The following is a 22152-nucleotide window of genomic DNA, read 5'->3' as shown; positions in this document are numbered from 1 at the left end:
AGGGGGGACAGGTTTTGGTACTCACAGTATCAGAGTAGTCCTGGGGTCCCTCCTGAGGTGTTGGATCTCCACCAGCCGAGTCGGGGTCGCCGGGTGCAGTGTTGCAAGTCTCACGCTTCTTGCGGGGAGCTTGCAGGGTTCTTTCAAGGCTGCTGGAAACAAAGTTGCAGCCTTTCTTGGAGCAGGTCCGCTGTCCTCGGGAGTTTCTTGTCTTTTCGAAGCAGGGGCAGTCCTCAGAGGATGTCGAGGTCGCTGGTCCCTTTGGAAGGCGTCGCTGGAGCAGGATCTTTGGAAGGCAGGAGACAGGCCGGTGAGTTTCTGGAGCCAAGGCAGTTGTCGTCTTCTGGTCTTCCTCTGCAGGGGTTTTCAGCTAGGCAGTCCTTCTTGTAGTTGCAGGAATCTGATTTTCTAGGGTTCAGGGTAGCCCTTAAATACTAAATTTAAGGGCGTGTTTAGGTCTGGGGGGTTAGTAGCCAATGGCTACTAGCCCTGAGGGTGGGTACACCCTCTTTGTGCCTCCTCCCAAGGGGAGGGGGTCACAATCCTAACCCTATTGGGGGAATCCTCCATCTGCAAGATGGAGGATTTCTAAAAGTCAGAGTCGCCTCAGCTCAGGACACCTTAGGGGCTGTCCCGACTGGCCAGTGACTCCTCCTTGTTGCTTTCTTTGTTCCCTCCAGCCTTGCCGCCAAAAGTGGGGGCCGTGGCCGGAGGGGGCGGGCAGCTCACTAAGCTGGAGTGCCCTGCTGGGCTGTGACAAAGGGGTGAGTCTTTGAGGCTCACCGCCAGGTGTCACAGCTCCTGCCTGGGGGAGGTGTTAGCATCTCCACCCAGTGCAGGCTTTGTTACTGGCCTCAGAGTGACAAAGGCACTCTCCCCATGGGGCCAGCAACATGTCTAGTGTGGCAGGCTGCTGGAACTAGTCAGCCTACACAGACAGTCGGTTAAGTTTCAGGGGGCACCTCTAAGGTGCCCTCTGGGGTGTATTTTGCAATAAAATGTACACTGGCATCAGTGTGCATTTATTGTGCTGAGAAGTTTGATACCAAACTTCCCAGTTTTCAGTGTAGCCATTATGGTGCTGTGGAGTTCGTGTTTGACAGACTCCCAGACCATATACTCTTATGGCTACCCTGCACTTACAATGTCTAAGGTTTTGTTTAGACACTGTAGGGGTACCATGCTCATGCACTGGTACCCTCACCTATGGTATAGTGCACCCTGCCTTAGGGCTGTAAGGCCTGCTAGAGGGGTGTCTTACCTATACTGCATAGGCAGTGAGAGGCTGGCATGGCACCCTGAGGGGAGTGCCATGTCGACTTACTCGTTTTGTCCTCACTAGCACACACAAGCTGGCAAGCAGTGTGTCTGTGCTGAGTGAGAGGTCTCCAGGGTGGCATAAGACATGCTGCAGCCCTTAGAGACCTTCCTTGGCATCAGGGCCCTTGGTACTAGAAGTACCAGTTACAAGGGACTTATCTGGATGCCAGGGTCTGCCAATTGTGGATACAAAAGTACAGGTTAGGGAAAGAACACTGGTGCTGGGGCCTGGTTAGCAGGCCTCAGCACACTTTCAATTGTAAACATAGCATCAGCAAAGGCAAAAAGTCAGGGGGCAACCATGCCAAGGAGGCATTTCCTTACACAACCTCCACAAGGGATTGAAATCCATCGCAGAGTGGATGAGAAACAGCCGCCTGAAATTGAACTCCGACAAGACGGAGGTCCTCATCCTCGGACGTACCCCCTCGGCCTGGGACGACTCGGGGTGGCCCACCGCACTGGGACCCCCTCCAACGCCAACCAACCACGCAAACTCTGTTTCGTCCTCGACTCTGCCCTCACCATGTCCAAACAGGTCAACGCAGTTTCCTCCCTCTGCTACAACACCCTCCGCATGCTCCGTAGAATCTACAAATGGATCCCAACGGAAACCAGAAAAACGGTGACCCAGGCCCTCGTCAGGAGCAGACTAGACTACGGCAACACACTCTACACAGGCATCCCAGCAAAAGACCTCTGACGACTCCAACGCATCCAAAACGCCTCTGCCCGACTGGTCCTCGACGTACCCCGCCGATGCCAGATCTCCCACCATCTGAAGGCTCTCCACTGGCTCCCCGTGGACAAGAGGATCACCTTCAAGCTCCTCACCCACAAGGCACTCTACAACGCCGTACCCACCTACCTGAACAACAGACTCAACTTCTACGTCCCCCCCGCCAACTCCGCTCTGCCAGCCTCGCCATCACTCCCCGCATCCAACGCAAGACATCCGGCGGCAGATCCTTCTCCTACCTCGCTGCCAAAACCTGGAACTCCCTCCCGACCCCCCTACGACAGACCCAGGACCTTCTCACCTTCAGGAGACTCCTCAAGACCTGGCTCTTCGACCAATAGCAGAGGTCGCTGGTCCCTGGGGAACGCGTCGCTGGTGCAGTGTCTTTAGGAGTGGGGGAGACAGGCCGGTAGAGCGTGGGCCAAAGCAGTTGGTGTCTCCGTCTTCTCTGCAGGGTTTTTCATTTCAGCAGTCCTCTTCTTAGGTTGCAGGAATCTGAGTTCCTAGGTTCTGGGGAGCCCCTAAATACTGAATTTAGGGGTGTGTTTAGGTCTGGGGGTTAGTAGCCAATGGCTACTAGCCCTGAGGGTGGCTACACCCTCTTTGTGCCTCCTCCCTGAGGGGAGGGGGGGCACATCCCTAATCCTATTGGGGGAATCCTCCATCTGCAAGATGGAGGATTTCTAAAAGTTAGAGTCACCTCAGCTCAGGACACCTTAGGGGCTGTCCTGACTGGCCAGTGACAACTCCTTGTTTTTCTCATTATCTCCTCCAGCCTTGCTGCCAAAAGTGGGGCCGTGGCCGGAGGGGACGGGCAACTCCACTAGCTGGAGTGCCCTGGGGTGCTGTAACAAAGGGGGTGAGCCTTTGAGGCTCACCGCCAGGTGTTACAGTTCCTGCAGGGGGAGGTGATAAGCATCTCCACCCAGTACAGGCTTTGTTACTAGCCACAGAGTGACAAAGGCACTCTCCCCATGTGGCCAACAACATGTCTGGTGTGAGGCAGGCTGCTAAAACCAGTCAGCCTAGACGGATAATCGGTTAAGGTTTCAGGGGGCACCTCTAAGGTGCCCTCTGGGGTGTATGTTACAATAAAATGTACACTGGCATCAGTGTGCATTTATTGTGCTGAGAAGTTTGATACCAAACTTCCCAGTTTTCAGTGTAGCCATTATGGTGCTGTGGGGTTCGTGCATGACAGACTCCCAGATCATATACTCTTATGGCTACCCTGCACTTACAATGGCTTAGGTTTTGCTTAGACACTGTAGGGGCATAGTGCTCATGCACTTCTGCCCTCACCTATGGTATAGTGAACCCTGCCTTAGGGCTGTAAGGCCTGCTAGAGGGGTGACTTATCTATACTGCACAGGCAGTGTGAGGTTGGCATGGCACCCTGAGGGAGTCACTCCTGCACAGGAGTTCCGTTCCGTTAGGTGCTGGGGGCTGCGGGTGCAGGGTCTTTTCCAGCCGTCGGGAAATGGAGTTCAGGCAGTCGCGGTCAGGGGGAGCCTCGGGATTCCCTCTGCAGGCATCGCTGTGGGGGCTCAAGGGGGACAACTTTGGTTACTCACGGACTCAGAGTCGCCGGAGGGTCCTCCCGGAGGTGTTGGTTCTCCACCAGTCGAGTCGGGGTCGCCGGGTGCAGTGTTGCAAGTCTCAAGCTTCTTGCGGGGAGTTGCAGGGGTCTTTAAGTCTGCTCCTTGAAACAAAGTTGCAGTTCTTTTGGAGCAGTGCCGCTGTCGGGCAGTCCTCAGAGGATTCAGAGGTCGCTGGTCCCTTGGAAAGCGTCGCTGGAGCAGGTTTCTTTGGAAGGCAGGAGACAGGCCGGTAGGACTGGGGCCAAAGCAGTTGGTGCCTTCTGTTCTTCCTCTGCAGGGGTTTTTCAGCTCAGCAGTCTTCTTCTTCAGATAAGTTGCAGGAATCTAAATTCTTAGGTTCAGGGGAGCCCTTAAATACTAAATTTAAGGGCGTGTTTAGGTCTGGGGGGGTTAGTAGCCAATGGCTACTAGCCCCGAGGGTGAGTACACCCTCTTTGTGCCTCCTCCCAAGGGGAGGGGGTCACATCCCTAATCCTATTGGGGGAATCCTCCATCTGCAAGATGGAGGATTTCTAAAAGTTGGAGTCACTTCAGCTCAGGACACCTTAGGGGCTGTCCTGACTGGCCAGTGACTCCTTGTTTTTCTCATTATTTTCTCCGGCCTTGCCGCCAAAAGTGGGGGCCGGGGCCGGAGGGGGCGGGCAACTCCACTAGCTGGAGTGTCCTGCGGTGCTGGCACACTGGGGTGAGCCTTTGAGGCTCACCGCCAGGTGTGACAGCTCCTGCCTGGGGGAGGTGTTAGCATCTCCACCGAGTGCAGGCTTTGTTACTGGCCTCAGAGTGACAAAGGCACTCTCCCCATGGGGCCAGCAACATGTCTCTAGTGTGGCAGGCTGCTGGAACCAGTCAGCCTACACAGATAGTTGGTTAAGGTTTCAGGGGGCACCTCTAAGGTGCCCTCTGGGGTGTATTTTACAATAAAATGTACACTGGTATCAGTGTGCATTTATTGTGCTGAGAAGTTTGATACCAAACTTCCCAGTTTTCAGTGTAGCCATTATGGTGCTGTGGAGTTCGTGTAAAACAGACTCCCAGACCATATACTCTTATGGCTACCCTGCACTTACAATGTCTAAGGTATTGCTTAGACACTGTAGGGGCACAGTGCTCATGCACTGGTGCCCTCACCTATGGTATAGTGCACCCTGCCTTAGGGCTGTAAGGCCTGCTAGAGGGGTGACTTATCTATACCTGCATAGGCAGTGAGAGGCTGGCATGGCACCCTGAGGGGAGTGCCATGTCGACTTACTCGTTTTGTTCTCACCAGCACACACAAGCTGGCAAGCAGGGTGTCTGTGCTGAGTGAGGGGTCTCCAGGGTGGCATAAGATATGCTTCAGCCCTTAGAGACCTTCCTTGGCATCAGGGCCCTTGGTACCAGGGATACCAGTTACAAGGGACTTACCTGGATGCCAGGGTGTGCCAATTGTGGAAACAAAAGTACAGGTTAGGGAAAGAACACTGGTGCCGGGGCCTGGTTAGCAGGCCTCAGCACACTTTCAAATCAAAACTTAGCATCAGCAAAGGCAAAAAGTCAGGGGGTAACCATGCCAAGGAGGCATTTCCTTTCACCATTTGTGGGAACTGCTTTCTTGTTTGCTTAGTCTGGCCGCCTCGGTGTTTTCCTTTCCTGGTAGGTGGACGGCTTCCTGGCTGAGCCTCCTTGGTATCGCCCAGTGCCATATTACCTGAGCTAACTTGCTCAGGATGAATGATTTTGTGCGCCTCGGTTTGTTCAGGTAGAACATAGTTGTTGTATTGTCTGTCTGTATCAGTACGGTTCTTCATGTTGTGTGCCTGAACAGGATATAGAGCTAGGAACACAGTCTTCATTATCAGAAGTTGACGTGTTTCACCACTTCTGTGTTGTTCCATTGTCCTCATGCCTTCAGGTTGCTGGTGTATGCTCCCTATCCCTTGTGGGATGCATCTGTTGTGATGGTCAAAGTTGGCGTCTTGAATGGTCTTCCTAAGGTTATGTTCTTTGATATCTGTCATTGTGTTTCCTTTTGTATTTTAGCCATTATAACCACTATACCCTCCCAGCTCTCGTTGGCCTTTGATCAATTGTTGCATAACCATTCCTAGAAGGGGAACATGTGCAGTCTTGCATGGATAATGAGCGGAATAAATTATCTGCATTAGCTTCATGACTGCCCTCACTATCAGAGACTGACCCCCTCTGGTATAAGAGAGCTTGCTCTGCCATAGTTTTTACTCTACTCTCAGTCAGGTATGCCTGTGCTAACATCAAGTCAGGGTCATGCCAGGAATACTTTTTTCTGTTCTGGATATGGTGACTACTTCTTGGGATTTGTGGAGAACCTCAGGCGCTTAAGATTGTGATAACTGTTTGAATGTCCCTTTGGCAATTTTGCTTTGTTTTTGCGTTCACAAGCTATTTGCCTATGTATGGGTTATGTTACTTACCCTGTGGACATCTGTTCATGGCATGTAGTGCTGTAGATTCACATTCTCTGCATACTCCTACAATCTAGTGTTGGGTCCGGATGTGTGCAATTTGTTTTTCCTCCAATAAGTATCTTGAGTTACAAAGGAAACGGACTCCTCAGTGTAGGAACGTACCCCTTTTTGACATGGTTACCTCAACTTTTTGCCTGCTGTCAGTATGCTCTGACTGATTTCATTGGGATCCTGCTAACCTCCCTCTAAATGTGATTGCCTATGACTTTGCTCACCTCAGAATTGGCATACTGGTGCCCCCTAAAAGTGCCTATGATATGGTACTTAGGTACCCAGGTTATTGGGGCACTAGGGATTCACCATGGGCTGCAGCATGTATTGTGCCACCCATTGGGAGCTCATGCAAAATGTGTCTGTAGGCCTGCCATTGCAGCCTGCATGAAAAGGTGAATGCACCCATTTACTATGTCACTGCACTAAGTCACCCCTATGGTAGGCCCTCCTAGCCCAGAGGGCAGGGTGTAGGTAGCCATTTGTAGGTAGCTGTGTGTAGGTAGCCGTGTGTGAGGGCACCCCTGCACGAGCAGAGGCTCCCCAATGAACTCCAGCTCCATTGCACTGGAGTTCGTAAGTGCGTGGAAGCCATTTTACCCGTGTACTGGACACCGGTCCAGCTACACAATGGTAACTCCGAACCTGGGTATGTTTCCTATCAAACCTGTTGAAATCATAACCAAATACTGTTGCCAGTACTGGTTGTATGATTCCACGCACTCTGGGGCTCCTTAGACGACCCCCAGCATTGCTCCTACCAGTCTTCTGGAGTTTTCCGGGCAGCCCACGAAGTCACTCCTCAGAGAGGTTTCTGTTCTCCTGCTTGCTGCTTGACCAGCTCAGGCAGACAAAGGAAGAACATAGGATTTCCTGTGGTAGAGGAAGGTAACACCCTCTCCCTTGGAAATAGGTGTTACATGGTAGCCTACCCAAAGCTACTGGTATGCTTTGAAGGGAACATTTGGTGCCCTCCTTGCATAAACCGGTTTGCACCAGTTCAGGGACCCAGGTCTCTGCTCTGGCACAAACCTGGCCAAAGGAAAGGGGAGTGACGACTCCCCTGACCATCACCACCCTCAGGCGGTGCCCAGAGTACCTCCAAGTGGCCACTTGATTCTGCCTTCTTGAATCCAAGGTGGGCAGAGGCCCGTGGGGGCATGTGAGTGGCCAGGTCAGGGAGGTGACGTTACAGCCCCCTCCAGATAGGTGGTCACTTTGCTAGGTGACCAATTCCCCTTGCTTGGCTATTTAGGGTCTCCCTCTCAAGTGGGCCCTCAGATTTGATGTGCAAGATTTCACCAGGACTCGTCTGTATCATTTACTTCATCTTCTGGCCACTGGGACTGCAACTGGACCCTCCAGGAACCGACAATCTGAAACTACAGTGACAGCTTCGCTCTGCAGCATTGTTTCTCTGACTCCTTCCAGCAACTGCATTATTTCCCCAGCTCTGCATCCTCTGAGGGTGACTAGTCTTCAGCCTGCGCAAGAAGTAAGAAGGAATCTCCCTCGGAGTAAAGGAGTCACACCTCTGCATCCGCAGGCACCAACTGCAACAACGACTGGCTGCATGGCTCTTTTCTCCTCTGGAGCTGTGTGGATCCTGCATCACAGGTGGTGGCCTGGAGTGGTCTCCTTGGTCCTCTCTACCAGCTGCCCAACTTGGGAGAGGGTAAGCTTTTGCCTCTCCTTATGGGACAGCACCCCCTGTGCACCGTGACTCTTGCAGCTACCAAGGCTCGTTTGTTCCTTCTACAAGGGATCATCAGGCTCCGTGTAGCCTCGGTCCCAAGCAACCCTTTCTGCAAAGCACAATCTCCTTTCTGCCGCTCCAGCGACGTGAGACTCCTCTTCAGGTGTGCTGAGGAGGCCTCACAGTGACTCCTGTGCCTGCTGCTGGTGGGTTGCCTGCGAGGATTGCCTCCTCTTGTGACTCTCAGCTGTTGAGGGTCACCCCGGACTTCCCCTATTTGGGTCGAGTCCGCTGGACCTTGCTGGTCCTCTTCAGCCTTGCAAGCCCACTGCTCTAACTCATGCATTTGCCAAGGTTGGTTGGGGGTTTCCCAGCACCATTAACTGACTGCATCTCGACCGCCGACGTAGGACATCACTTGCATCACCTCTGGGACTTCTCTTCATCTCCTGTGCTGCACGGCTGACCTTCGTCCACAGTCAACCTGGCCCTGCATCCACAGAAAGGTGGGTAGTGGCTGCTGCCACAACCGGACACTCCTTCTTAAACAGGACTCGGTCCCCTTCCTTTGCAGGTTCTTTTCTGCCAGGATCCACCTTTGGATTCTTCCAGTCTTGGTGGAGTCTTGAACAAACCATTTCCAAAGTCCTCTTTTTGGGTTTGGGGAAAACCAGGTACTTACCTCCACTCTCCTGGTTGCTGGGGGTCACTTTGGTACTCACTTAGGGGTTCCTAGTTCCTCCAACTCCCTTCTACCGATTCCACTTCCTTGGATGGGTGACTGCCTTTCACATTCCACTTTAGTATATGGTTTGGCCCTCCCCAAGGGCCCTCACTATTTTCTTTTACCAATGCCTATTTGTAAGGAAATGCCTCCTTGGCATGGTTACCCCCTAACTTTTTGCCTTTGCTGATGCAATGTTTTGAATTGAAAGTGTACTGAGGCCTGCTAACCAGGCCCTAGCACCAGTGTTCTTTCCCTAACCTGTACTTTTGTTTACACAACTGGCACACCCTGGCATCCAGGTAAGTCCCTTGTAACTGGTACCCCTGGTACCAAGGGCCCTGATGCCAGGGAAGGTCTCTAAGGGCTGCAGCATATTTTATGCAACCCTGGGGACCCCTCGCTCAGCACAGACACACTGCTTGCCAGCTTGTGTGTGCTGGTGAGGACAAAACGAGTAAGTCGACATGGCACTCCCCTCAGGGATCCATGCCAACCTCATACTGCCTATGCAGTATAGATAAGTCACCCCTCTACCAGGCCTTACAGCCCTAAAGCAGGGTGCACTATGCCATAGGTGAGGGCACCAGTGCATGAGCACTGTGCCCCTACAGAGTCTAAGCCAAACCTTAGCCATTGTAAGTGCAGGGTAGCCATAAGAGTATATGGTCTGGGAGTCTGTCAAACACGAACTCCACAGCACCATAATGGCTACACTGAAAACTAGGAAGTTTGGTATCAAACTTCTCAGCACAATAAATGCACACTGATGCCAGTGTACATTTTAATGTAAAATACACCCCAGAGGGCACCTTAGAGGTACCCCCTGAAACCTTAACCAACTACCCGTGTAGGCTGACTGGTTTTAGCAGCCTGCCACACTCTAGACATGTTGTTGGCCACATGGGGAGAGTGCCTTTGTCACTCTGTGGCTAGTAACAAAGCCTGCACTGGGTGGAGATGCTTATCACCTCCCCCTTGCAGGAGCTAAAACACCTGGCGGTGAGCCTCAAAGGCTCACCCCCTTTGTTACAGCACCACAGGGCATTCCAGCTAGTGGAGTTGCCCGCCCCCTCCGGCCACGGCCCCACTTTTGGCGGCAAGGCCGGAGGAGATAATGAGAAAAACAAGTAGGAGTCACTGGCCAGTCAGGACAGCCCCTAAGGCAACCTGAGCTGAAGTGACCGACTTTTAGGAATCATCCATCTTGCAGATGGAGGATCCCCCCAATAGGGATAGGAATGTGACCACCTCCCCTTGGGAGGAGGCACAAAGAGGGTGTAGCCACCCTCAGGGCTAGTAGTCATTGGCTACTGCCCTCCCTGACCTAAACACACCCCTAAATTCTGTATTTAGGGGCTCCCCTGAACCTAGGAACTCAGATTCCTGCAACCTAAGAAGAAGAGGACTGCTGAGCTGGAAAACCCTGCAGAGAAGACGGAGACACCAACTGCTTTGGCCCCAGCTCTACCGGCCTGTCTCCCCCCCCTTCTGAAGAAACTGCTCGAGCGACGCTTTCCCCAGGACCAGCGACCTCTGAATTCTCAGAGGACTGCCATGCTCTAGAAGGACCAAGAAACTCCCAAGAACAGCGGCCCTATTCACCAAAGACTGCAACTTTGTTTCCAAAGAAGCAACTTCAAGACAACTGCATTTCCCGCCAGAAGCGTGAGACTTGCAACTCTGCACCCGACGCCCCCGGCTCGACTTGTGGAGAACAAACACTTCGGGGAGGACTCCCCGGCGACTAGGAGACCGTGAGTAGCCAGAGTTGCCCCCCCCTGAACCCCCACAGCGACGCCTGCAGAGGGAATCCCGAGGCTCCCCCTGACCACGACTGCCTGACTCCCAGATCCCGACACCTGGAAAAGACCCTGCACCCGCAGCCCCCAGGACCTGAAAGATCGGAACTCCAGTGCAGGAGTGACCCCCAGGAGGCCCTCTCCCTTGCCCAGGTGGTGGCTACCCCGAGGAGCCCCCCCCCCTTGCCTGCATCGCTGAAGAGACCCCTTGGTCTCCCATTGATTCCAATTGAAAACCCCACGTGTGTTTGCACACTGCACCCGCCCGCCCCCGTGCTGCTAAGGGCGTACTTTCTGTGCTAACTTGTGTCCCCCCCCGGTGTCCTACAAAACCCCCCTGGTCTGCCCTCCGGAGACGCGGGCACTTACCTGCTGGCAGACTGGAACCGGGGCACCCCCTTCTCCATTGAAGCCTGTGTGTTTTGGGCACCACTTTGAACTCTGCACCTGACCGGCCCTGAGCTGCTGGTGTGGTAACTTTGGGGTTGCTCTGAACCCCCAACGGTAGGCTACCTTGGACCCAAACTTGAACCCTGTAGGTGGTTTACTTACCTGCAAGAACTAACAATTACTTACATCCCCTAGGAACTGTGAAAATTGCACCAAGTGTCTAGTTTTAAAATAGCTATATGTGTTTTATTTGAAAAGTATATATGCTATTGTGATTATTCAAATTTCAAAAAGTACTTGCCTGCAATACCTTTCATGCAAAGTATTACATGTAGAATTTGAACCTGTGGTTCTTAAAATAAAACTAAGAAAATATATTTTTCTATACAAAAACCTATTGGCCTGGAATTGTCTTGGAGTGTGTGTTCCTCATTTATTGCCTGTGTATATGTACAACAAATGCTTAACACTACTTGTAGGAAGTTGGCTCTGTATGCACTATTTCAAAGTAAGGAATAGTATGCACAGAGTCCAAGGGTTCCCCTTAGAGGTAAGATAGTGGCAAAAAGAGATAATACTAATGCTCTATTTTGTGGTAGTGTGGTCGAGCAGTAGGCTTATCCAAGGAGTAGTGTTAAGCATTTGTTGTACATACACATAGGCAATGAGGAACACACACTCAGACACAATTCCAGGCCAATAGGTTTATGTTATAGAAAAATATATTTTCTTAGTTTATTTTAAGAACCACATGTTCAAATTCTACATGTAATATCTCATTTGAAAGGTATTGCAGGTAAGTACTTTAGGAACTTTGAATAATTACAATAGCATATATACTTTTTACATAAAACACATTTAGCTGTTTTAAAAGTGGACACAGTGCAATTTTCACAGTTCCTGGGGGAGGTAAAGTAATGTTAGTTTTTGCAGGTAAGTAAACCACCTACAGGGTTAAGATTGGGGTCCAAGGTAGCCCACCGTTGGGGGTTCAGAGCAACCCCTAAGTCACCACATCAGCAGCTCAGGGCCGGTCAGGTGCAGAGTTCAAAGTGGTGCCCAAAACGCATAGGCTTCAAAGGAGAGAAGGGGGTGCCCCGGTTCCGGTCTGCCAGCAGGTAAGTAGCCGCGTCTTCGGAGGGCAGACAAGGGGGGTTTTGTAGGGCACCGGGGGGGGGGGGGGGGGGGGGGACACAAGTCCACACAAAAAGTACACCCTCAGCAGCGTGGGGGCGGCCGGGTGCAGTGTGCAAACAAGCGTTGGGTTTCCAATGGGAGTCAATGGGAGACCAAGAGGTCTCTTCAGCGGTGCAGGCAGGCAAGGGGGGGGGGCTCCTCGGGGTAGCCACCACCTGGGCAAGGGAGAGGGAGAGGGCCTCCTGGGGGTCACTCCTGCACTGGAGTTCCGATCCTTCAGGTGCTGGGGGCTGCGGGTGCAGGGTCTTTTCCAGCCGTCGCAATTTTAGAGTCAGGCAGTCGCGGTCAGGGGGAGCCTCGGGATTCCCTCTGCAGGTGTCGCTGTGGGGGCTCAGGGGGGACAACTTTGGTTACTCACGGTCTCGGAGTCGCCGGAGGGTCCTCCCTGAGGTGTTGGTTCTCCACCAGTCGAGTCGGGGTCGCCGGGTGCAGTGTTGCAAGTCTCACACTTCTTGCGGGGATTGCAGGGGTCTTTAAATCTGCTCCTCTGAAACAAAGTTGCAGTCTTTTTGGAACAGGGCCGCTGTCCTCAGGAGTTTCTTGTTCCTCTTGAAGCAGGGCAGTCCTCTGAGGATTCAGAGGTCGCTGGTCCTGGGGAAAGCGTCGCTGGAGCAGGTTTCTTCTGAAGGCACGAGACAGGCCGGTAGGTCTGGGGCCAAAGCAGTTTGTGTCTTCTTTCTTCTTCTGCAGGGGTTTTTCAGCTCAGCAGTCCTCTTCTTCGGTAAGTTGAAGGAATCTCAATCTTTAGGTTCAGGGAAGCCCTTAAATACTAAATTTAAGGGTGTGTTTAGGTCTGGGGGGTTAGTAGCCAATGGCTACTAGCCCTGAGGGTGGGTACACCCTCTTTGTGCCTCCTCCCAAGGGGAGGGGGTCACATTCCTATCCCTATTGGGGGAATCCTCCATCTGCAAGATGGAGGATTTCTAAAAGTTGGAGTCACTTCAGCTCAGGACACCTTATGGGCTGTCCTGACTGGCCAGTGACGACTCCTTGTTATTCTCATCATTTCCTCCGGCCTTGCCGCCAAAAGTGGGGCCGTGGCCGGAGGGGGGCGGGCAACTCCACTAGCTGGAGTGCCCTGCGGTGCTGGAACAAAGGGGGTGAGCCTTTGAGGCTCACCGCCAGGTGTTACAGCTCCTGCCTGGGGGAGGTGTTAGCATCTCTACCCAGTGCAGGCTTTGTTACTGGCCTCAGAGTGACAAAGGCACTCTCCCCATTGGGCCAGCAACATGTCTCGAGTGTGGCAGGCTGCTAGAACCAGTCAGCCTACACAGGTAGTTGGTTAAGGTTTCAGGGGCACCTCTAAGGTGCCCTCTGGGGTGTATTTTACAATAAAATGTACACTGGCATCAGTGTGCATTTATTGTGCTGAGAAGTTTGATACCAAACTTCACAGTTTTCAGTGTAGCCATTATGGTGCTGTGGAGTTCGTGTAAAACAGACTCCCAGACCATATACTCTTATGGCTACCCTGCACTTACAATGTCTAAGGTTTTGCTTAGACACTGTAGGGGCACAGTGCTCATGCACTGGTGCCCTCACCTATGGTATAGTGCACCCTGCCTTATGGCTGTAAGGCCTGCTAGAGGGGTGACTTATCTATACTGCATAGGCAGTGTGAGGTTGGCATGGCACCCTGAGGGGAGTGCCATGTCGACTTACTCGTTTTGTCCTCACCAGCACACACAAGCGGGCAAGCAGTGTGTCTGTGCTGAGTGAGGGGTCCCCAGGGTGGCATAAGATATGCTGCAGCCCTTAGAGACCTTCCCTGGCATCAGGGCCCTTGGTACCAGGGGTACCAGTTACAAGGGACTTACCTGGATGCCAGGGTGTGCCAATTGTGAAAACAAAAGTACAGGTTAGGGAAAGAACACTGGTGCTGGGGCCTGGTTAGCAGGCCTCAGCACACTCAATTCAAAACATAGCATCAGCAAAGGCAAAAAGTCAGGGGGTAACCATGCCAAGGAGGCATTTCCTTCCACTACTCATTTGATAAGCCTACTGCTCGACCACACTACCACAAAATAGAGCATTAGTATTATCTCATTTTGCCACTATCTTACCTCTAAGGGGAACCCTTGGACTCTGTGCATACTATTCCTCACTTTGAAATAGTGCATACAGAGCCAACTTCCTACAAACAGCATTTCCCGCCAGAAGCGTGAGACTTGCAACTGTGCACCCAACGCCCCCGGCTCGACTTGTGGAGAAAACGATTCAGGGAGGACTCCCCGGCGACTCAGAGACTGTGAGTAACCAAAGTTGTCCCCCCTGAGCCTCCACAGCAACGCCTGCAGAAGGAATCCCGAGGCTCCCCCTGACTGCGACTGCCTGATTCCCAGATCCCGGCGCTTGGCAAAAACCCTGCACCCGCAGCCCCCAGGACCTGAAAGATCGGAACTCCAGCGCAGGAGTGACCCCCAGGAGGCCCTCTCCCTTGCCCAGGTGGTGGCTACCCCGAGGAGCCCCCCCCTTGCCTGCATCGCTGAAGAGACCCCTTGGTCTCCCATTGATTTCAACGACAAACCAGACGTGTGTTGGCACACTGCACGCGGCCGCCCCCGTGCTGCTGAGGGTGTACTTTCTGTGCTAACTTGTGTCCCCCCCCGGTGCCCTACAAAACCCCCCTGGTCTGCCCTCCGAAGACACGGGTACTTACCTGCTGGCAGACTGGAACCGGGGCACCCCCTTCTCCATTGAAGCCTGTGTGTTTTGGGCACCACTTTGACCTCTGCACCGTACCGGCCCTGAGCTGCTGGTGTGGTAACTCTGGGGTTGCTCTGAACCCCCAACGGTGGGCTACCTTGGACCCAAACTTGAACCCCGTAGGTGGTTTACTTACCTGCAAGAACTAACAATTACTTACCTCCCCTAGGAACTGTGAAAATTGCACTAAGTGTCTAGTTTTAAAATAGCTATATGTGTTTTATTTGAAAAGTATATATGCTATTGTGATGATTCAAAGTTCCTAAAGTACTTACCTGCAATACCTTTCATGCAAAGTATTACATGTAGAATTTGAACCTGTGGATCTTAAAATAAACTAAGAAAATATATTTTTCTATACAAAAACTGTAAGGAAATGCCTCCTTGGCATGGTTACCCCCTGACGTTTTGCTTTTGCTGATGCTATGTTTTGAATTGAGTGTGCTGAGGCCTGCTAACCAGGCCCCAGCACCAGTGTTCTTTCCCTAACCTGTACTTTTGTTTTCCCAATTGGCACACCCTGGCATCCAGGTAAGTCCCTTGTAATTGGTACCCCTGGTACCAAGGGCCCTGATGCCAGGGAAGGTCTCTAAGGGCTGCAGCATGTCTTATGCCACCCTGGAGACCCCTCACTCAGCACAGACACACTGCTTGCCCGCTTGTGTGCTGGTGAGGACAAAATGAGTAAGTCGACATGGCACTCCCCTCAGGGTGCCATGCCAGCCTCTCACTGCCTATGCAAGTATAGATAAGTCACCCCTCTAGCAGGCCTTACAGCCCTAAGGCAGGGTGCACTATACCATAGGTGAGGGCACCAGTGCATGAGCACTGTGCCCCTACAGTGTCTAAGCAAAACCTTAGACATTGTCCTGACTGGCCAGTGACTCCTCATTGTTTTTCTCATTATCTCCTCCGGCCTTGCCGCCAAAAGTGGGGCCGTGGCCAAAGGGAGCGGGCATCTCCACTAGCTGGAATGCCCTGGGGCGCTGTAACAAAGGGGGTGAGCCTTTGAGGCTCACCGCCAGGTGTTACAGTTCCTGCAGGGGGAGGTGAGAAGCACCTCCACCCAGTACAGGCTTTGTTATTAGCCACAGAGACAAAGGCACTCTCCCCATGTGGCCCAGCAACATGTCTGGTGTGTGGCAGGCTGGTAAAACTAGTCATCCCACACTGGAAGTCGGGTATGTTTTCAGGGGGCATCTCTAAGATGCCCTCTGGGGTGTATTTCACAATAAAATGTACACTGGCATCAGTGTACATTTATTGTGCTGAGAAGTTTGATACCAAACTTCACAGTTTTCAGTGTAGCCATTATGGTGCTGTGGAGTTCGTGTATGACAGACTCCCAGACCATATACTCTTATGGCTACCCTGCACTTAAAATGTCTAAGGTTTTGCTTAGACACTGTAGGGGCATAGTGCTCATGCACCTATGCCCTCACCTATGGGATAGTGCACCCTGCCTTAGGGCTGTAAGGCCTGCTAGAGGGGTGACTTATCTATGCCATAGGCAGTGTGAGGTTGGCATGGCACCCTGAGGGGAGTGCCATGTCGACTTACTCGTTTTCTCCCCACCAGCACACACAAGCGGGCAAGCAGTGTGTCTGTGCTGAGTGAGGGGTCCCCAGGGTGGCATAAGATATGCTGCAGCCCTTAGAGACCTTCCCTGGCATCAGGGCCCTTGGTACCAGGGGTACCAGTTACAAGGGACTTACCTGGATGCCAGGGTGTGCCAATTGTGGAAACAAAGGTACAGGTTAGGGAAAGAACACTGGTGCTGGGAATGGATAGCAGGCCTCAGCACACTTTCAAATCATAACTTGGCATCAGCAAAGGCAAAAAGTCAGGGGGTAACCATGCCAAGGAGGCATTTCCTTACAACGCCTGTACTGGATATTTGAAGATCTCCTCTGCTTGTCTGGTCATCCTTTTTAGCAATGGTAGATATTAGCAGGCCCTGGTAGTAGAGGATAGGGTTTCAAATACAAAGTCCTCCTCTAGTGAGTCTTTATGTAATGGGACCTGGTAGTATGCAGCTTCCCTAGCTATCAGTTCCTGGAATTATTTTACATAATCCAGAGTGAGGGCTTAGCTGCGTATAGGTGTGGGTCGGTATCCCCCAGGGGGTCAATGTCATAGGTATTCTATGGAGCTACGGCAACTGATGTGTGGTATCTCCCTCTCCTTGATCTCCTGTGTAAGACTGTGGGGAGCCTTGTGGTGTAACATCACGTATGTCACTAAATGAGTGATGTGATAAAGGAAGTTGTGGTGGTGAGAGGTGAAGGAGAAGAAGGCAGAGATGGATGTAGAATACTAGCGGCAATGTCCTTTTTCTTTTTAGGAAGTGCAGGTAGATCAATAGTTTCCTCAAAAGTAAGCTGGTGTTTTGATGGTGTAGGCACAGATTGCACAGCTTTTGCCAAAAGGTGTCCTGTGTTTTGGCATGGAGGTGGTCCGAGCCGAAGCTGTGGAAGAGCTCAGAGCCAATGAGGAAAATGTTGGGCTCAGCAACTAACTAGACTAGTCAGCTCTGAATAGCAGAGGTGTGTTTAGGCTTCGCTTTTGGTGACAGTCCCGAGGGCAGGGCATCCTTAGTAAATGGTCAGCACCTACAATGGCTTTGAAGGGCACATTTGGTGCCCTCTGTGCATAAACCAGTCCACACTGGTTCAGGGACCACCCGCCCCCCTCTGGTGCGAAACTGGCAATAATGTCCATCACCACCTTGCAGTCTCAACTGGGTGTCTTTCTTTTTTTCCTCCTTTTGGGTGGTTTGGGGAAATTCCAGTGTTTTCCACCTGCATTCCGGGTTGCTAGGGGGTACTGAGTTACTTACCCCTGGTTTTCTAGTACTCCGAGCTCACCCTTACACATTTACCTAGGTGGGGGTACCTTATTCGCATTCCATTTTTTAAGTACATGGTTTGTTCTCCCCCTAGGGTCACTATTGGTTATTGCTATTTGCACTGTTTGGTAGGCCCTCTCAGCCCAGAGGGCAGGGTGCAAGTACCTGTGTGAAAGGGGACCCCTGCACTAGCAGAGGTGCCCCCAAAAACTCCAAATCCATTTTCCTGGACTTTGTGAGTGTGGGGAGGCCATTTTACACGTGTACTGGACATAGGTCACTACCTATGTCCAGCCACATAATAGTACCTCCGAACCTGGGCATGTTTGGTATCAAACATGTCAAAATCACACCCAAATACTGTTGCAAGTATTGGCAGTATGATTCCATGCACTCTGGGGGCTTCTTGGAGGACCCCCAGCATTGCTACCCCCAGTCTTACAGGGTTGTCCAGGCAGCCCTGCTGCTGCCACCCCTCAGACAGGTTCTGCCCTGCTGCTGCTTGATCTGATCAAGCCCAGGAAGGCAGAACATAGTACTTCCTTTGGGAGAGGGAGTTAACACCCAATTCCTTTGGAAATAGGTGTGGTTGGTTGGGAGGGGTAGCCATCCCAAGCCACTGGTTTTGCTTTGAAGGCCACACTTGGTGCCCTCTGTCCATAAATCAGTCCAAACAGGTTCAGTGACCACTTCCCTGTCCATCACCACCCAAGGGGTGGTGCCCAGAGCTCCTCCAAAGGGTCCCTGGGTGCTGCCATCTTGTTTCCAAAGTTGGAAAGGAACTCTGGGAGCTTCTGAGTGGCCAGGCAGGTGACGTCAGAGTCCCCCTCCTGATAGGTTCTTACCTGGTTAGGTAACCAATCCCCCTTTCATGGCTATTTAGGGTCTCTCTCTCTCTTGGGTGGGTTCTCCCATTCAGCTTACAAGATTCCACCAGGACTCCCCTGTAACCTCCACTTCGATATCTGGCCACTGGAAATGCGACTGGACCCTCCAGGATCCAACAACACTACTACAACAAAGAAGACTCTTCTGCAACTTTTTTTCCACGTCTCCTGCCAGCTTTGCAACATTTCCCCGGCCGTACATCCTCAGAAGACTGCAACTCTTCAGCCTGCACAAGAAGAAGAAGAAGGAATCTCCCTTGGAGTGAAGGAGTCCCTACCCTGCAACTGCAGGCACCTACAACAAGCAACGACCGGCTGCGTGGATTTACCTTCATCTTGAGCTGCTTGGACCCTACATCATGGGTGGTGGTCTGGAGAAGTCCTCTTGGTCCTCTCTGCCAGCTGTTCAACTTTGGTGGAGGTAAGTCTTTGCCTTCCCACGCAGGACAGTACCCCCTGTGCACCATGTCTCTTGCAGCTGCCAAGCCTTGTTTGCATTTCCTCCAAGGCACCTTCAGGAGACGTGTAGCTCCAGCCCCAGCACTCCATCCTGCCAAGCACAGACTCCTGTGTGGTTGTCCTGTGGCGTGGGATCCTCTTTAGTAGTGCTGCATGGGCTTCTTCTGCGACTGCTGTGTCCCCATCCAGTGGGTGCTGCCTCTGCTCCTGTGGAAGGCCGCAGAAGGTCCTCTACAACTCACCCTCCTGGGTCGAGTCCTCCTGGGCCTTGCTGGTCCCTGGCAGCACCACTTTTCTACTAACCACAAGTTTGCCTTTGCCAAGGCTTGTTGGTGGAATTCCTGCACCGAAACCAGTTTGCAATCTTCCTTCCAGCGTGGGACTTCATGTGGATCCATCAGGAACTCTTGTCCCGCTCCAGGGCTGCAGTGCTGACCTTTTCTTCACTGCATCCACAGCTGGGTGGGTAGTAGCTCCTACCCTTCCTGGACTCCACTGTGACTCTTGGACTTGGTCCCCTCTCTCCACAGGTGGTCTTTCTTCAAGAAAACACAGCTGGTTTTCTTGCAGTCTCAACTGGGTGTCTCTTATTTTCCTCCTTTTGGGGGGCTTGGGGAAAATCCAGTGTTTTACTCCTGCATTCCTGGTCGCTGGGGGTACTGTGTTACTTACCTCTGTGGTTTTCTAGTGCTCCCAACTCCCTTCTACACATTTCACTTACCTAGGTGGGGGCACCTTATTCGCATTCCATTTTTTTTGTATATGGTTTGTACTCCCCCCTAGGGTCACTATTGGTTATTGCTATTTGCACGGTATTCTAACCCTTTCTATGCCGGTTTCTGATTACTAGTGTATATATTTAGTGTCTTACCTCCTTTGGGGGGTTGCCCTTCTAGCATTTTGAGGTGATTTGTTCTAAAAATAAAGTACCTTTATTTTTGTAAAACCAAGTGTTTTCTTTCCTGTGTGTAAGTGCTGTGTGACTTCAGAGGTATTGCATGAGCTTTGCACGTCTCCTAGATAAGCCTTGGCTGCTCATCCACAGCTACCTCTAGAGAACCTGGATTCTAGACACTGCCTACACTTCACTAAGAGGAGATACCTGGACCTGGTATAAGGTGTAAGTACCTTGGGTGCCCACCACACACCAGGCCACCTTCCTTCGGTGGAGAAGAGTACAAAGCCACTCTGCATCCTCTTGAATGTCTGCATGTAGCAAGTGTTGTATGCCTTCTTAAAAAGTAGGTTACCTGGAGTCATATACAACCAAGAGTACTGGGTTAGAATATACTAGTCACCTGTAACCAAAATGGGTCTTTAAAAATCTGAAACAAAAGTAAACAGTTGTCTCACCCGGGATTCTTCTTGCGTGGTAGGAGTTGGCTGGACAGGCACAGGACCTGGGCTCTTCTCAATAACCTCCTCTTCTGGGACCTGCTCCTCCAATTCTGCCTCAGACTTTTCCTCCTGGGTTTCAGGCTCAGGGTCCTGTTCTGGCTCTGGCTCAGGCTCCGGTTCCACCTCTGCGATTGGTTCTTCTAACTGCTCATCTGGGTCATTGGAGCTGGACAAAAGAGGAAAATAGTGTTAAAAAGGCGTAACTAACACACCCTTAAAGTTTGCATAGAAATTCAAGTCTCACTAGCACAGATAAAGGACGATCTCATAAAATCCAAGCACAGCAATTATTTCTGCTTACACAGCACAAATAAAGAAGCTTTAATCCATATCAAAGTCTTGTTACCTTCCAGGCGCATCATAATATGCTCCAGCATCGTCAGCTGGTACCTCTGGACTCTGCTGCCTTTCTTCTGTGTCATCAACCTCCTCTTCCTCCTCCTCAGAGTCTAGAATGGTTAAAGGAATAAAACAGATACTGTGTGAAGGCAAAGTTTAAGTAATCACATCAGTATAAATGGAATGTGGACAAGAACAGTAGGTACAATTCAGCACTGACATACAAGATTACTGGAGAGGCTGAAGTTATAATTAAACAAGTTACATTCACATGTCCTACTGATTCAGCAAAAGAACAGAGGTTTCCCTAAAGGCTGTAGGCTCTGTACATTGAATTATGTGGAAAATTAATGTTTCATTTAGAGAGAGAGAGAACTAAGTCAATATGTAAACAATCACCAAGGATCAGAATAAAAGCAAAAACTATGCAAGGCTTAAAACCTATACAATAAAGATGTATTCTACCATTGAACCTTCAAAGAGCCAATGGCCAATATGGCCATCGTTCACATACAGCATATAGAGGTGCATGTTACAGGCTTACTAATAATAAAAAAAGATTGTACATCAAAGACAGGCAGAAACTGCACTTCAATGTCAGAGTTGGGGACGAACAGCATGATTGGCCCAAAACTGAAGCTGACAGCTATAATCATAAGGCAGATAATTATTGCAAGAAAAAGTTTTTAAAAATATTTATATGCAAGCTTTATTGCAGAATACAGTGACAACTTAATTTGCATTTTCTTTCACAAACCATGAATAACCCAATAAAAACTAGTAATAAAAAAATACATCTATTTTACAAAATGACTTAAAACAAAAAAACATGAAATAAAGGACAATGACCCAGGTGGACAGCAACTTACTGGAGCTTACTTTTGGCATTTGAGCCGATAGTAGCTCCAGTATGGCATCAAGCCATGTACCGGCAACTGCTTACGTTCCTTTAAGATGAATCCTAGGATCTTGAGTTTGCAACCATTAACATACTACTACCACAGAAGAGGAAGAGACAATGAAGCTTACCATGAAGCAGCACCACGATTACAGGTAACATTTCTTGTTCAATTATAGTACAGACAGTAAAACTGGAGTAGAATAGCAGTCCGATTCCCACAAAATGTGGAAGAAAAAAAGAAATGTGAATACAAATAAACATGTGTTTACAGTTCCTTGGGTTAGCGATTCATATGCTGTGCACTGTTCTATCACAGTTTTGGGTTTCAAACACTAACTTAGTATTTATTAAAGACTAAAGCTTCAGTGTTACACATGAATCAAATGACTCATGGTTGCATCATGTTGAGGGGAACCCACTATGCAAAGTGACAAACTTCAAATTGTGTGCAGTTTTTCTGATATATACACACACACACACACACACACAGACACACACAGACACACACAGAGTCACGCCAAACACTCTAGGTATTCTAATAACTGCAATGCTGGAAATGGAAGCATGTTTAATATTTTGCCAGAACGCTTCAATGCCTGTCAAATTAACTTCTACTGCTGCACAAGCTAAACCTAATGTTTGATATTTAATGAAGTCTGCACTGATGCTTG

General features: G+C 50.8%; 1 protein-coding gene across 1 annotated transcript in view; it reads right to left on the bottom strand.

Annotated features, from left to right (window-relative positions):
- Positions 1-22152, bottom strand: part of G3BP1 (G3BP stress granule assembly factor 1) — a 506090-nt gene that overhangs the window by 349795 nt on the left and 134143 nt on the right. Inside the window, exons 6-7 of the mRNA XM_069199592.1 lie at positions 20588-20690; positions 20197-20407 (exon numbers count right to left, since the gene is read on the bottom strand). Coding sequence (XP_069055693.1) covers positions 20197-20407; positions 20588-20690 — 314 coding nt within the window. The remainder of the gene's footprint in view (positions 1-20196; positions 20408-20587; positions 20691-22152) is intronic.

Source organism: Pleurodeles waltl, chromosome 7 (genome assembly GCF_031143425.1).
Source record: "Pleurodeles waltl isolate 20211129_DDA chromosome 7, aPleWal1.hap1.20221129, whole genome shotgun sequence".
Lineage (NCBI taxonomy): Eukaryota > Metazoa > Chordata > Amphibia > Caudata > Salamandridae > Pleurodeles > Pleurodeles waltl.
The sequence above is the reverse complement of the archived record's forward strand: the minus strand, read 5'-3'. Positions and strand labels throughout refer to the sequence as shown.